This window comes from Acomys minous (assembly GCF_964271855.1).
Source record: "Acomys minous genome assembly, chromosome: 2".
Lineage (NCBI taxonomy): Eukaryota > Metazoa > Chordata > Mammalia > Rodentia > Muridae > Acomys > Acomys minous.
Window position 1 is genome coordinate 31,489,727 of NC_140484.1, and position 15,840 is coordinate 31,505,566.

A 15,840-nucleotide genomic window follows, 5' to 3' on the forward strand; every position below is an offset into this window, starting at 1 on the left:
TGTATGTGCTCGTGTTGAAACTTCTAGTAAGGATGAATGTTGGCTGGTTGCTCCTCTGAGGCAAAGCCAGAATAGGGAAAGCTAGTTCAAGAAGGCTGCGTGAACTCAGAAAAGACTCCCAGGTTAAAGCAAAACCTCCCATGGAAATCTCTTAACAAGTGACTTTAGCCAATAGTAGCATTTTTTTTAAAGTGAAGTAAGGGCTTAGTTCCTCTTCATACATCATTTTTTTTTGTTGTTAAGAGTTTCTTAGAATTTTATATAGTGCCCAGCACATTCTGGAAGCATAGTCTTAGATGATTTAGTCAATCAATCAGTCAAGATCAGTCAATGAGTCATCCCAACCAATAGTCAAATTGGGTGTTTCAAATTCAAGGATATATCATGATTCTATTGTTGTTCTTGAAATGAAAAAAAAAAAAAGGCTAAATGTTAGTAAATTCTAAATATTGCTTCCAGTAAGCAAATAGGAGTGTCCACATGTATACACAGAAAATGTTAAGCACATGACAACAAGAGTAGGATAGAGTAAGGGTAGCTGTGGCATGCTCTTGTCCACGGCGTGGCCGGCTTCCCGGAGAAGACTCTACCATCAAGAGAAGAGTTCAAATCTTTCTCATATTTCAACATATAGGCCCGGGTCTCATTTATCACAGTAGATGATAATTCATCTCACATACAGTTAATCCTCTTTTGCTTTTGTGTTTTAACTCCTTGGGGTAAATGAGATTTGGGGTTAGATTGCTCCCCAAGTTGTTGTCTCCAAACCCTTGATAAGACCTTTGTCAGTAGTAGGCGAAGACGGTGACGACAGGCTGGATTTGCTCTGTTCTTACCCTCGCGCCTCAGGCATACGTTCATTTCTAACTCAGGTGCCAAGCACTAGGGGGCATGTCTGACATTTCCATGTGCTTCATGTCACTCCGCTGTCACGGGGAGTCAGGATGGGGAACTCTGTACCCTTGTCCTTCAGCCAAGGGCTCACTCACATCACTCAGGTGACTTCTCTGTGACTAATAATAAATAATGCTTCTCTGGCCGAGTTTTCATATGTCTGTTGTTTAAGACCTGCTATTTCTTGCCCACTTTACACTAACTTCTCCTTCTTAATTCTTTCCCTTCTCTTTCTGAATCAGGTACCTACCCTCTGAAATGTACCCAGTCTTTTCTGGACTTTTCTACAGCTTCTTTACCTGAACCCTTAAAGAATCTGTTTACTATTTCTGACAGTACCACAGCTTTTCTCAGGGGAACATAACTGTAAGTATGTAAGTATAACTTCCACAGTAAAAAATTCCACAGGAGGCTTTATGGTTATGCTGCAGTGTAAGGTAATCGCTTCCAAAATCAGGGATAGGGCATCTCTGTGGGGCGCTGTTAAAAGTTTATTCTTCTTGTCTCCATAATGCAGATTTCCTGGGTGCTCTTAAGTAAAATGCATGTGCATTACTCAGTCCTTGACACCTGTCATTTGGTAACAGTCCTTGCTCTGAGCAGTCTGTATAAAGCCTGACCCTGTTCCTTTACAATGTAACCACAGCTCTTTCTTTCTCTCTTTCTCATTTAGAAACCTTACGCTTGTCAAATTCCAGGGTGTACAAAACGCTACACCGACCCGAGCTCCCTAAGAAAGCACGTGAAGGCACACTCCTCCAAAGAGCAACAGGCAAGGAAAAAGGTAACATTCTCAGTGGATTTTCCTGCCAGGAAAAGCATGTTTGAATTATTCTTACAGTATACAGAGTTTCTGTGGGACATTAGAATCCTTTAGCTTTGAATACATCCTATGTTTGATACCGAGGAAAAAGGCTTCCCTGAGGCTTCAGCAAGGGTGGAGTTGGCACAGCTAATACAGCCATGTAAAATTTTTCTGGGGAAGCTTGTATATGAGTATTGGAGGAAATGCTGGCCACCAACTCCATTAAATGTTAACGACCTAAAAAAAAAAACACCAAAAAACAAAAAACAAAAACAACCCCCCCCCAAAAAAAAACTTGTATGGGAATTTCTGGAAGCTTTTTCTGGAGAGAAGTACTTTTTCATGAGAGTACCAGCTAGCCTAAATAACTTCCGTTCTGCTGAAGAACTTGGGTGACTCTCTTGGCTCTAGATAGCATTCCCCATGGATGGCTTGAGGAAACCTGGTTGGTAGGCACTGTGTATGACATTGGGGGGGGGGTCATAGGGGACAAAGTACTGACCTTTAATGGACTTTGACGTCAGTGAGGGATTAATGTAGCTTTCAAAATCTGCAAATATTACAATGTTGTAGATTTGGAATAAATGTCAAAGATCATCCAGTCAGGCTGTCTTAATTTGTTTGCTCTGTGAATTTCACAGAGCGCCATAGCTAGCTGACCAGACTTCCAAACCTTCTGAGTCAAGGGCTTTACTGTCTTCTAAAGCAATTTCATGACTGTGTTTTTAGGGACTGTGTGGGAATGTGTGGTATAGGTTCATCTGCATATTCGCATGTGGGGACCTGTGGGTAGAGGCCAGAAGTCAGCCTTGGCTGTTGTTCTTCGGGAGCTGTCCACTGTGGTTCTCCAGCCACCTCTCAAGCAGTGAATGCACAGGCACGAGCCACCATGAGTGGCTCTTTACTCACATTGAACTCTGGTCTTCATGCTTGCACAGTAAGTCCTTCGTCCACTGAGCTCCATCCAGCACCCAGGCTCTTCAGTGTCTGGGCATCTAATAGGATGTTCTCTGCAGAGAAGAAGTATGTTGCAGTAACTTGTCTCTTTGGGTGTTACTTTGTACTGAATTGGGTCCTGATTCATTTAAGGGGACTTTACAGTAAATTCAAGGGTATGGTAAGACTCAAGTTATTTCAATTGAATGAACCCAGTGGGCAAAGGTATTCAGGTCACTGAAGCATCTAGTCAAAATTATGCATTTTTTTCATAGTTTTTGAGGATTTGACATTTGGTGTTGGGAAATTCTCTATAGTCATTTTGATGTTGAACTTTTTCTGTCTTGAGGTCTTAACTTCAGTGTCAGTTAAGGACTCATATACAGAAAGTACTTAACCAGGTCTTCCTTTTGAAAAAGAAAAACACCCAGCTACAAGTATTTGACAGATACACTTATCTGCTTATGAAACCAATGTTACAAGTCAGTTGTTTAAATAATTTCTCCTCTAGAAATAGATTTAAATCTTTTTATTTGTAATACCAATAAATTGTTATTCAGAGTCATTTGCCATGGCCAGGGTGTGATTTGAAGTTAAAAAGGCAAAGAAATTTTATTTAATATAAATAAAATTGAAGGAACAGTGCCTCATCTTAAAATAACATGTCACCATGATTGGATCTTTTAGTAAGATCATTGCTGGCTTTGTCATTGCCTCTATCTTATACATTCATAAGTATATTCATTTTGGAAAAGCACTATCTTTGTAGATGATTCTCATTGTAAATCTGAACATTCTATACCTCCATGTTGTCCCTAGTAAGTGAGGTTTTACAAATATGGTCAAGCATATCAGTAAGATGAAAGCACCTTCATGTGCCTAGTGCCACGGCAGGATGGAATATTAGTCACCTACAGAGACAGCAACAGTGATGCTCGCAGGTGTGGGAACAACACCAGCATGGGGTGTTTTCAGAGATTGTTACTGGCTTTCACTATGTAATACTGGTATGTTTTGGCCTCATAGAAAGGAAGATAGTTTTGATCGTGGAAACATTATTGAAGCACTAACTGAAAAAGAAAAGCAGACCTTGGGACTGTAAGGCATGGTGATTGTATTTAGCGTTTACTTGCAACCCTAAGTTACTTCAGCAGGCAATCTCGGTGAGCGCAGTAGGGCTTGTGAGCAGTCTGATGATCTCGTGTGTCGAACACTGCAGCTCTTCCCTACTGTTGACTTCCAGACAGTGAAGAAGCTCCCCGTTGTGTTGGTGTCCACTCTGTTTTCTACAAATGGTTCAATCCGATTTGGTTGCCTTCCCTTTCTCAGTATTCAGTGACAAATGTACAGTGTTTAGTTTCCAAAACTCCTTTCTAAATCTGTGATGGCTAGTTATGAAATTACAGCAGTAAGTGTTGCTTGGCCTCACAAAGAGAGGCAATGTGACTCCCAAGAGAAGCGACTGCTGATAAACCCCAAATCACCCCATCCACGCCGCTAAATCTCATACCGATATCCTGTAGTGTTACAGTTACACGGTACAATGTTGTCACTAGACCTTAGAGAGCTTCTAATTGCTCACTCACGTCAGGACTTGGTATTTGAAATATTTCCTGGCATCAATAGTAAAGAAAAGAGAAAGAAACAATAAACCTTTTAAGGCAGAATTAAGATTATTTACGACTTTAATTAAAAATTGAAAACTGGCATGATTTCAAAAAGGGCTTTACAAAAATGTGAATTCATCAAAAATAACCATAAAAATTCCAAGGTGATAAAGGCACAGTGGAGTAATGGTCCCAGCCACAGGGAATTGTTTTGTTGAAAAGAATAAAACACTTTTCTGTCACACCCTGTTAGTCATGGACTTGATTAATAAACCCTGCCTGCCCGTCTCCCTCTAATCCTCTTTTTAACCTCCTCCTAGATGCTAAAGAACATTATTTTGGTCTTAATGTAGCCAGCTTTATGAGGCCCAATGCTGAAACTGGGGCCAAGTAACAAAGCACCCATAAAATAAAGTATACAAGGAGAAGCAGTGTGCTCCTGAGTGGTGCCCTGGCTGTGGGTATAGGATCCTTCCTGACACATTGACACATTGCACTGAAACATCAGATGAGTATGGAATCTCAGCCAAATACTTTAAAGAAGGAAGAAGGACAGTTTGGCTTATTGCCTGCAGAGATTTTCTCTGCAAAAATCGAGCACGTGTGCATGTGCATACACATCTCACACATGTGCGCACATGCGTGTGTACACACACACACACACACACACACACACACACACACACACACACACACACACACATCCCTCATCAGCCAATAGGCATCCAGACTTGTTCATTGGCTGTGTGTTGCAGTTCTTGAGTCCGTTGAAACAGGGACATGCTGGTAAAAGGAATAGCAAAGTATCCAAGCCATCAGTAAAGGTCTCCGCTGAGAATAGAATTTAGCCTCCAGAGCAAAAGGCACAGAATCTGTCCTTCAATTCTTCCAGATGCGTGAGTGAAATAAGAGAAGACTGCAGCAAATAAGCCACTTGAAATTCTTCTCAAGGCTGCGAGTTTTATCAGCATTTTTCATTTTCACCTTGGAAGCACCACGAACAGGGGTTTCCTTCAACTCTAGCCTGTTGTCAAAATGGACTTTAGAAAAAGAAAAAAAAAAATGAATACAAGCAAAGCCTGGCCGCAAGTTAGAGGTGATGTGAATCTATCTTCATCTGCTTCCATAAAGATTGTGAACTTTATGCAAGTTGCTAAATGTTTGTTAGACATTGACCTTAGATTGGCTGAACATTAGTAATGCTCCCCCTGTGACCTCAACACACAAGCGGTAGCAATTACATATGCTTGTATTTCATACTTCGAGGCAGTCCTGTATTGTGGCTGTGCGAGGGCAGCTTACTAAATGCAGTTTTCTCCAAGTGAAACTGGTAATTCTTCAGACTGTTTAAAGCCACCGCCTTTCCCCAGGATCTCCTCAAGACTGTAAACTTTATTAGGGAGCCCACGGGCTCACCTGGCCTGTGTAGTTCTTGGAACCATGACGAGCTAGAATAATAAATTTACTTTAAATTGGTGCATGCAGCAAAATAATGAATGAAGCTTGCTTTTCCCATTCACTGGGGTCCGTTTTGGCCGGTTAGGATGTGTAGTCTAGTGCTTCCCAGATTTCACAGTTCCTTTTTATTCTTTCTTTCTTTGTCCCTCGATTGGAATCAGTATCACTAGTAGGGTATTAGGAACGAGCCTGTACCACAGCTTCAGCCTGAGGCTGAGTGTGCCCAACTCTTGTGTCACACACACACTCTAGTAATACTATTAGAGTAGACGTGTGTGAGGATGATTCTGTCACAGGGATGATACACAAGCACTACGAAGTTGTCCCGTTTAACAACTCACAGACATCTGTACGATAGCACACTGGTGATAAATGTCTTAACATCGCAGGCCAGAATGATTCTGAGAAACATCTGCATCCCCATACCCGTCAGTTTCAAGGAGGTTTCCAGGAGATGCTCCTGCAAGAAATACGTTCGATGAAAAATAGTGACCGTAATAAATGCTTATATTGTCATGAAAAACATCTTTGCAAATCATCAGAAATTCAACCATATATTGATAATGCTCGTTACACGGGACAAGTTGCCTGGTGGCTTCTATGATAACCCAGCCCCAGTATACTAACACCTTTATTTCTGGAGCACATTGCAGCTCCGTGGCAGTAGGGGCCACTTACAATAATCTACACTTGTAGGAGTTGATGGTGGGCTTGAAGGATATTGTCAGTGAGAATGACGAGGGAGTGGGAGTGAGCATGTGTTCTTCATGTCATCAGAAGAGCTGCACTCAGCTTTACGGGAAAATCCATGCTTCTGTCTCTGGGTCTTTGCTGGGATAAAGGCTACTGCCCATGCGCTGCTCTTCAAACACACACCATGGGGGTGTTGCTAGGTGGGTCTTACTTGCTTTGTGTTATAGTTCTTGTTTTTTTAGATTTAATGTGGTTTGTGTGTATGAATGCTTTTGCCTGCAAGTATGTCTGTGCACCATTTTTCCTGGTGCCCCCAGAGACCAGAAAAGGGCACCGGGTACCTTGGAAGTAGAGTTAGGATTGTGAGCTACCATGTGAGTGCTGGGAGTTGAACCCTGGTCCTCTGCAAGGACAACAAATGCTCCTTAACTGCTGGGCCATCTCTCCATGCTCCTAGATACCTTTTTTTTTTTTTAAAGAATTATTTATTTCTATGTAAGTTAAGGAACCCGAGTTCCCTGAGCCTTGGATACACCAAGATTCCTTAGGGAATACGGCAGACAAAAGAATCATTTCCTTCACTGTGTCTCATGAAGCAGCTTTGCAAGTAGATATTTTCATTTATTACATTTTGTAAGTATTTATTAATTACCTACTGTGTGCTGGGCACTTGTTAGAGCCATAGAAATTGGCGTGACGTCAATACAGATAAGGAAGACAGTGAAGGGCAGATATCAGGAGGGGTGGGTTGAGGGGAGGTGGCCTAAAATAGGCCTTCCAGGAAGTAAGCAGAAGGACAGGGACTTCGGCTTTAGAAATGAGGAGAAAAATACGCGCTTGCCGCGTTATAAGAAAACTACTTATTTCAGTCAAACTAGTGTATTTTCCTGTTCGAGATAGCTTTAAAAGACCTGTCGTAGACTGGATCACCTTAGTGTTTCTGTGTTTGTTTTTGACACAAGGCACCACTGTCTAGCTTAAGACTACTGTGTAGTTCAAGGCTGACCTTGAACTTGAGATCTTACTGCTTGAGGATCCTCAATCCTGGGACCATACATAGATGTGACATCACTTTAGCCTTAGCTTCATCTAAGCGTCTTTCTTCAGTCTGTCCTCCTTACTTGGGGTTGCATGAAAATGACAGAGTCTAGTCATTGAACCTGGTGGCTCCTGCTTCCTGCCAAACAGCACAACTCAGGTGGTCAGCAGTTGTGATTTGTTGAGCCTGATTTGCAGCTGAGGCCTTGGCCAGACCTAACGATTCTGAGTGAAGTGAGGCTGTCTCTACACTCCTAAGATGACAGGTATAGTGGAGACGTGCTTTCAGGGCAGGAAGAGACCAGTGTGAAGAGACCTGTGCAGTCCTTCCTTTGTGCCACGGTACGCCGAGTACCTTTGCAAGCAGCAAAGGCTGTTAAGTGAAGTCTTGTGTTTCATTCCTTGAAGCCATTGTTCTTGGTCACATCACGAAACATTGTCACGTGTAGTAAGGTCATCTTATTCCTATTCCCACTGAGATTGCATACTTGGGACCCAAACCCATGAAGAAGAATTAGGTGGAGGCAGTTTCCTGGGCAGTTTGGGGCAGTCCTGTGCCCGAACGAAGCTACCTCGTGGGAGTGCTTTTCTGATTGACTGATGGGCAAAAGTTCCTACATTTCTCATTCTCTTTCTCTTAATTATGCTTTCACATCCATGATGGAAAGGATTTGAGATAAAAAAAAAAAAAGATTGACCGCAGAGTCTTTGCAGTCTCAATATTGAGGCTTAAGCTACCAGGATGCAGCCCCATGCTGCCCTCTCCAGGGGTCCCCACTCTTCACCTCCAAAGCACTCCTGTCTCTTTACGTGATCTACTGTTCCTTCTGCTAGTTCGTGCTTGCCTTCCCTTTTCAGCTGGCTGAACTCTGTCTTCTCTCTCCTCCGGTAATACTTCACATTTGTTTGTACCTTGGCTCTCCTGAGCTGTGAAGATTTATTTTCAGGGTGACTTCACACAAGGGCTGGGATACGCCTGGCACGAAAGCTTTTCATGGTGGATACTGGGCAGGTGGCCTTGTCCCCACCGTGTTTGGATTGGACACCGGGAGGTACAAGCCTCTTTTAAACAGTGCTTCAGATTGCATCAGGACTTAACAAGTTAAATTCCCCCAGTTTTTCCACTTTCCCATCTTTGCAGCTGGTTTGAAAGGCAAACACTGGGCCCCAGAGGTGAAAGAGAAGCTGTTTCAAAAGCAATTGTTGTGTCACGTACCAGCCATCCCCAGCAGCACATTGTGAGTGACAACGGATGAACAATGTCCTTGGAAACACTTTCCTCCTTGAGAACTGAGTATTCTTGGAGGAGCTATCTCTCAGATACTGCTTCAGCCTGTCTTTCAGGAACATATGGCTGCTAAAAAAAAATGGTTCATAAAAAGGAAAGGAAATGGACTTAAACCAGAGGGAATTAGAGTTTAAACCTGTGATGCTCAGTTGCATCCAAGGGTTTTTACCTGAAGTTTCGTAGGGCAGATGAAGATGGATGGTTTGAGGAAGATCAAGAAAAGCCCCCAAGCACATGTGAAGCAAATGGTTTTGCTTTCGAAAGCTCCCCTGCATCTCACTGACACTCTAAAATTAAGACTCTGAGGCAAAAGCAAGACACCTAGTGAACAGCTGTCATACTTGTATGCCTTTGGTTATAACTACCTTCCCCTGAGACAGTGACCATTTAAGGATTTCTTGACTGCTTTGCTGCTCTTGAATATTGACTCTCTTGGCATAGAATTTTAGAATATTCAAACTATTCCATAGGACTTTCTCAGCGTTTCTGTGTGTCTTGACATTTTGTTGCACGTTTGGGTGTAGGAAATGGTAAGAAGCACCCTTTCCCTGGTGTCAGTCAGAGAGGCCATCTTTGTTAGGGTTTCTAGTCCTGTGGTAAAACACCATGACCATAAGCAGATTGGCCTGTGCCTCTGGAGCATTTTCCAGATTGATGACTAACGAAGGAGGGCGGTGCCCCCTCTGGCCAGGTGCTCTCGGATTATGTAAGAAGGGCTGGTCAAGCCGTGGAGAGGAAGTCAGTCAGCAGCACTCTTCAATGGCCTCTACTTCAGCTCCTGCCTCCAGGTTCCTGCCTTGAGTTTCTGCCCTGACTGTGTTTGACAGTGACCTGAAAGTTGTAAGCAGGAATAAACCCCTTTACAGCAATACTTACTTAGATTGTGAATGTTTCCCTGACTGGCATGGACTCTAGACCAGTAAGACATAAAACTGATAAATTTTAACTGATGTTTCTTTATTTAAAGGTAAGACTAGTCACAAGAGACTAGGACACCATGAACTTCTAAATGCCCTTTACATTGGTGCTAATTGATACGAATGAATTATCAGATGTGCCTGGTCCTGTTCCCTTTCATTATGACATTGACCATTTAGAGTAAATATGTTCAAGTTAGTTAGTTTAGAGGCATGATGCTGAGAAAATGGGAGAGTATAATGCTTTAAGAGAGTCAGTCAACACTGTGTTTTTAACTTCCGTATTGCATTGTGATGTTGGAGTTTATGCAGTTGTACAACTTTATTATATGTTAAAACTTACAAAACAGTGATTTTTTTCATAACTTTACAATGTCTGTTAGTGCAGTGTCTGTGTCGTCTTGAGATAATGACAGTAAAATGCTTACTTGCTGTGTATTCCCAATCCAAGATGGCTGTGCTTGCAGGTGTCACGCCTTTACATCACAGAGTGTTCATAGAGAATACCAAGAGGGGGTAGACATGTCAGGAAACTGCTAGCAGTCTACTTCAGGAACATCCATTAATTAAATTTCCCCATAAAGTGATCTTAGCTGCTTAAAAATAATTAATGGAAACAGATTGTGGTGTGATTATAAATTGATAATCTATTTACTCTGTTTTTCTCCTTCCCCCCAAAATTCTTGGTCTTTTTTTTTTAAATGTGTTCTTGAAATCTCTGCCAGACAGTCTGACCATTCAGGTGCCTATTATCAGAAATCCTTGTCTGTCTCTTGGGAATTGTTGTCTGACACCAGACCTTCTGTAACTGCGGCTGTGTGGATGGAAGACATGTGGCTCCCGATTGTGTGTTTAGTAGTTTTACCTTGTGGCCATTGGAGATGCTGTCTTTATTCTGAGTTAGCCTTATCTAAATTCACAGTTTGCGGACTGTTAATATTTATTACCCATTTCCTTTCCAGTTTTGATTATCTGCTGCTCTTTTGGATGTGGACTGGGTCAAAGGCCTGGATTCAGATATTTCTGTCACCAACTTTAAGAATAAACCTTTGATCAGTGGCTCAGAACTTGAGCCCCACATTTGTAAACTCTGGCTAGTAAGGACGATTGTCTTGGATGGTTACAGTCAGCACTGAGAAAGTCCACAACAGTGATTGTTCCTGTCCTTTCCTCAGAGGGCGTCAGGCATGGGCGGAGTCACAGGGCGTGTGTGTGTGTGTGTGTGTGTGTGTGTGTGTGTGTGTGTGTGTGTGTGTGTGTTTTGACAGTATGGGTTAGTATGGACATGCCAATGTACCTGAAAATGTTCCATTACCATTGAATCTGTCTTTAATAAGTGGAAGAAGATGTCAAAATCAGGGACTAGAGAAGTAGCTCAGCAGGTAAGAACACTGGCTGCTTGTGCAGAGAATCCAGATTTACTTCTTAGCACCCACTTGAAGACTCACATCCGTCTGTGGCTCTGGTTTCAGGTTGTCCAAAGCTCTCTTCTGGCCACTGCGGGCACCGTACACAGATGGTGCACGTGCATACATAGACTCAAAACGTCCATAATCATAAAAATAGAAAAGTATATAAAAAGATGAAAAAGTGAGGTAAAGAAAGGATTTTGTTTTTTAAGGAAAAAGAAGCCTTTTCCTTCTCCTACTGAGTTTTATTTCTGCTTATGAAGTCAAGGACCCGATCTTGAGACCTGTAGCTGCCATTTTATAGAGTAGGTGAAACCCAGACCCCATGATTCAGGGGCTTCCATGGTGATCAGAGTGACAGTGATGTTAAGAAAGGCTCAGGTCTCTGCAACTGACATCTCCACATTTCAGAGCCACCGTGAATGTATATATTATCTTATTTCTTCGGCCTTTAGACTCAGGATGAACTTTTTATTACTATGTCTAATCTCTCTAGTTTGTTCCTGAGACGCTAAAGGCTTAGAAGTAGGGAGGGAGCCAAGTGTGATGGCAGAGGTGGCATGCCACTTCCCTGTGAGCCAAGAGGCCCAGGACTATGTGCCAGAGCTAGTTAATACTGCCTAATGCAAAGCCATCCATTACGCCTTGACACGCTGTTTGCAATCTTGGCATTCCACAAAATGTTTTGGCGAAAGAGTTTTCTCCCACTTGGCAATCCAGAGTTCTCTTTACAAATGCTGGCAAGGTGTCACGCAGTGTCTGAAGTGTTCACTGTTTCCCCTGTTGGTTGACTAGCTGGAGTTAGCTGTTGAAGAGTTACAGATAGTAGCTCCCTCTCTGAGGCTGTTTATTCTTTTAACCAGAACAGAGAGCTCCTTTGTCTAAGTGGGTTTTGAGGATAGGTACTTTCTGCATCCACACTTCAGGGGCCTCCTATAGGAGCAGAGAAGTCATGGTAGAACAGCAGCGCAGCCGAGTGTCACCTAAGTGTCCCCTTCACCCTGCCACCTATGAGGGGAATCAAATTCAGAAAACCCCCCGAATGGGCTGGGAAGATGGCTGGACAGGTAAAGTGTTTGCCGTGCAAACGTGAAGACTGAATGGAGATTGATAAACACCCATAAAAAAAAATTCCAAGCTTAGCAGCACATGCCTGTGACCCAGGGTTGAGAGTGCAGAGATGAGTGGAGCTGTCTCGCTGAAATGATTGGGTTCTGGGTCCAGTGAGAGATCCTGCCTCACAAAGTTGGCAGAGGCAAAGAGGATGCCCAGGGTTGATCTCTGACTTCCACACATGCATGCATAGATACATAAGCAGACATGTGACAGAGAGACTGATGGACAGACAGACAGACGCGCGCGCACACATACACACACACACATACACACACACGCACACACAAGCACACACATACACAAACCTAAAACCCATTCAAGTAATTTGAAGCTTTCTAGCTTCTAGAGAAATCTTTATTGTACCATTAGCAAGTTTAGCATGCCCAGACATTTCTAATCCTACAGCGATAAAAGCCTAAAGCAGCCGACACACACTCAGTTCTGTCTCCAAGGGAGCTTCTTGGTTTTGAGAATGGCCTTGCTGCAGACTTAGAAATGCTGCTGCAGTGACAGTCCTGGTTCTCGACGTTTTTTTGTGATCACATGAGTTCTAGGTTGTTTAGCAAATGGATCATACGGAACTCTTCTGTCTCCATTTCCCTGGCACTGGAGGGCACAGCTTCATCAGTAGGCATATGAAACTTACTGAGGCAGGCATTGAGGTTGGACAGGTTTGTTAGGGAACTCAACGTTGATGGGTCTTCTCTGCCCCGCTAAGATGGTAGTAAGCGTAGACTGTAGTCAGATTGATGCTGTAGGAAGATAATCATGGTGCTAGTGTAGGGAATGAGCTAGTGATTTTGGGTGAGAGGAGACAAGCAATTAGTTAGGTTGGCATATTTCCATTAATCAACATTCTTTCCTTACTGTGGCTCACCCGACTGTGTCTACACCCAGCTGTGCTACCATCAATTCCAGCTTCCTCCATCTTTCACAATGCTGTCACGAGCGACTGCTAGCTGTCTTACTGGGATCAGTTCATTGCACGTGTGGTTTTCCCTGAATGACATAAATAGAAAGCGATTCCTCGGGTGTTCTCACTGACTCCATCCTAGGTCTGATGACTTCTTTCCTTTACGGCTCACCAACCTGGTGATTCTTTAAAGTCTTTTCAAGCATAAATCCTAGCCCTCTGGTCATCTGTTACATTTTGTGGCTTCGTCTTTTCCGTTTTTACTGAATTTGCGTATGGACATACCTCTGTCTGTTTCCTAGCTTTGTGTATACTTTCACCATCAGATTTATACACCTTTTCAAAACAGAGTCTGTGTAGGTCTAGGTGCTACCGTCTCTTATTGCTGCAGTCAGTTCTTTGGCTTTCTTCTTTCTTTTCTTGATCTTTATTCTCATTTTTTACCCTTCTCTCGACAGTTGTGTTTCTCCTCTAACATGCCTCTCTATGAAAACTTACATGCCACAAATTAACAGTTCCTATATGCTTTATCATGCCCAGTAGAGAGTGTGCTTCAGGTACACAAGACCCTGCATTCAATCTCCTCAATCCTCAGCATTGGGCAGAAGAGAAGGAGAGAAAAAGCTTTATCATGCTCAAAGTCCAACCACATCATCATTTAAAAATTATACAACTTATAGATATTTGTTGATACATACTTTCATTGAGAGCAAGATACCATTAGGAATAACATGCCTTGGTTTCAGATACGTTAAACTATGTATTAGAATCAATGAATCATGATGGCTTAGTTCCAGTGTATACCCTGCCCATGTATATTTCTCTTATATATATATATAAGCTGAGTGAAGTGGCACATGCCTTTAATCATAGCACTTGGGAAGCAGAGGCATGTGGAACTCTGTCATTTTGAGGCCAGCCTGCAGAGTTTCAGGACAGCCAGGGCTACATAAAGAGCCCTATCTCAGAAACAAAAACAAAGCAACAGTGACACATATGTATCTTTGACTTTATTCTTTTTATTAATGGATAGCAATTATAGTACAATGTCAGTAGATTTGTTTCTTTTTAATTTACATGTCCTTTTTTTACCTGCATGTCTGTAGGTGCACCACATGCATGTCTGGTGCCTGGAGAGGTCAGAAGAGGGCATCAGATCCCCTTCTACTGGAGTAGTGGCTCGTTGTAGGCTACCATGTATGTGCTTGGAACTGAAATTGGGTCTTCTGGAAGAGCACAAGTGTTCTTAACCCATCTGTGAGCCATCTCTTCTGCCCCAGTAGTGATGGTCTTATTGGCTACATTTTAAGACACACTGCATTTGTCTCCTACCTTCAGACATGTAGGTTGTTTTGATGTTTTACTATTATGAACAATTATATATTATATATGACAATATAGCGATCTTAGTGTATGCTGTTGAATGAATTTTTAGCAACATATTGTTGACCTGACTTCACAGAAATGTGTAACAATTAACTCTTTGTTAGGACTGTATGCAACCAAATTTTTCAGTGCTTCACAAATATGAGGGAAGAGGCAGAATTTGATGGGCACTACTAGACATTATTAGACAAGTATCTTTCCCCGAGTCTCTGAACTAAGTCATTTTTCTACCTTATTAGCTATTTGTATTTCCTTTTCATGAATTGTCATTGATCTTTTCTAACTTTCTACAGAGTTTTATATTGATTCAGAGTAGCTCTTTAATGGCTGTTGATGATGTCATTGCATTTATTGCAGTGTTTTTTGTGGCTTGCCGTTTTTGAAGCTTGACTTGCTGTGTAGATATTTTACTCATAGACATGGCATTTTATATATTTTGACTCTTTTGAAGGTTTCTGATTTGGCATCTCTCTTACAGAGGCCGCCTTCCTGTCCCACCATGTAGATTAAACTCTACTTTCATTAAGCCTTCTCTCTCTGGCATTTTGACTCAGATCTCATGAAGGAAGAAGAAAGGCTTTGGAACGGAGTCTGAGTCCCGTCTCCGACCCTAGGGAAAACCCCTCCCTCCTCTGATCTTCACGCTTACCTTTATAGAACCTATCTCCCCTGCCCTGAGCGATTGCGTGATCAAAGGAGATCATGCACCTGAGTGGACCTAGTAAATGACTTAGACTCTGGAATAGAGGAGGAGAGCTCCCTCCGTCCTCGCTGGCAGCTTTGTTAAGTACAAAGATTACTTTAAGTGATCTAAGTAAAACACCAACTCTTCTCACTTTCACATGCGCATTGCAGGCAAGTGTCCACCTCCACCTTCATCCTGCGTGACAGGCAACTCCACTCTGTGTAGTACACTGGCACCATTCTGTTTCAGATTTTGGGAGGTGCCACACCAGCCCATAGAGCTTATCCCTAAGACCACCCATTTTGATGAATAAAAAGTACAGATCACTACCATGAATAGTCATCTTACCCTGAACTGCTAGGCTCTGATCAAACAGAGGCAGATAAGGAGTGCCACTTCAGAGCTGTCTCCCAGTAGTGCCTCGACCAGCCCAGCACACAAGTGTTGCTGTAAGTCTTTGAATACTGTGGACTTTGAGACGCTGGTGCAAAGAGCTTCTTCATATTCTCTCATACAGAAATCATGTTTCATCTCAGAGTCACAGGAACCATCTACTCCATACTCATTTTCCCTTTTCCCTTATGATACATCACTTCAAATAAAGGAGAAATAATAACCCCCAAGTGTTGCATCTCACACCTCACTGGGCATTTCCATGCCTACTGACGTCTTAGGTTACCACAGAAACTCCACAA

At 42.5% G+C, this 15,840-nt stretch overlaps 1 protein-coding gene across 3 annotated transcripts in view; it reads left to right on the plus strand.

Moving 5' to 3' along the window:
- Positions 1-15,840, plus strand: part of GLIS3 (GLIS family zinc finger 3) — a 425,955-nt gene that overhangs the window by 333,795 nt on the left and 76,320 nt on the right. For 2 of the 3 annotated variants that reach the window (XM_084769854.1, XM_084769856.1), the window contains one exon: positions 1,568-1,678. In XM_084769854.1, coding sequence (XP_084625980.1) covers positions 1,568-1,678 — 111 coding nt within the window. The remainder of the gene's footprint in view (positions 1-1,567; positions 1,679-15,840) is intronic. The other variant, XM_084769855.1, reaches the window with a different exon arrangement.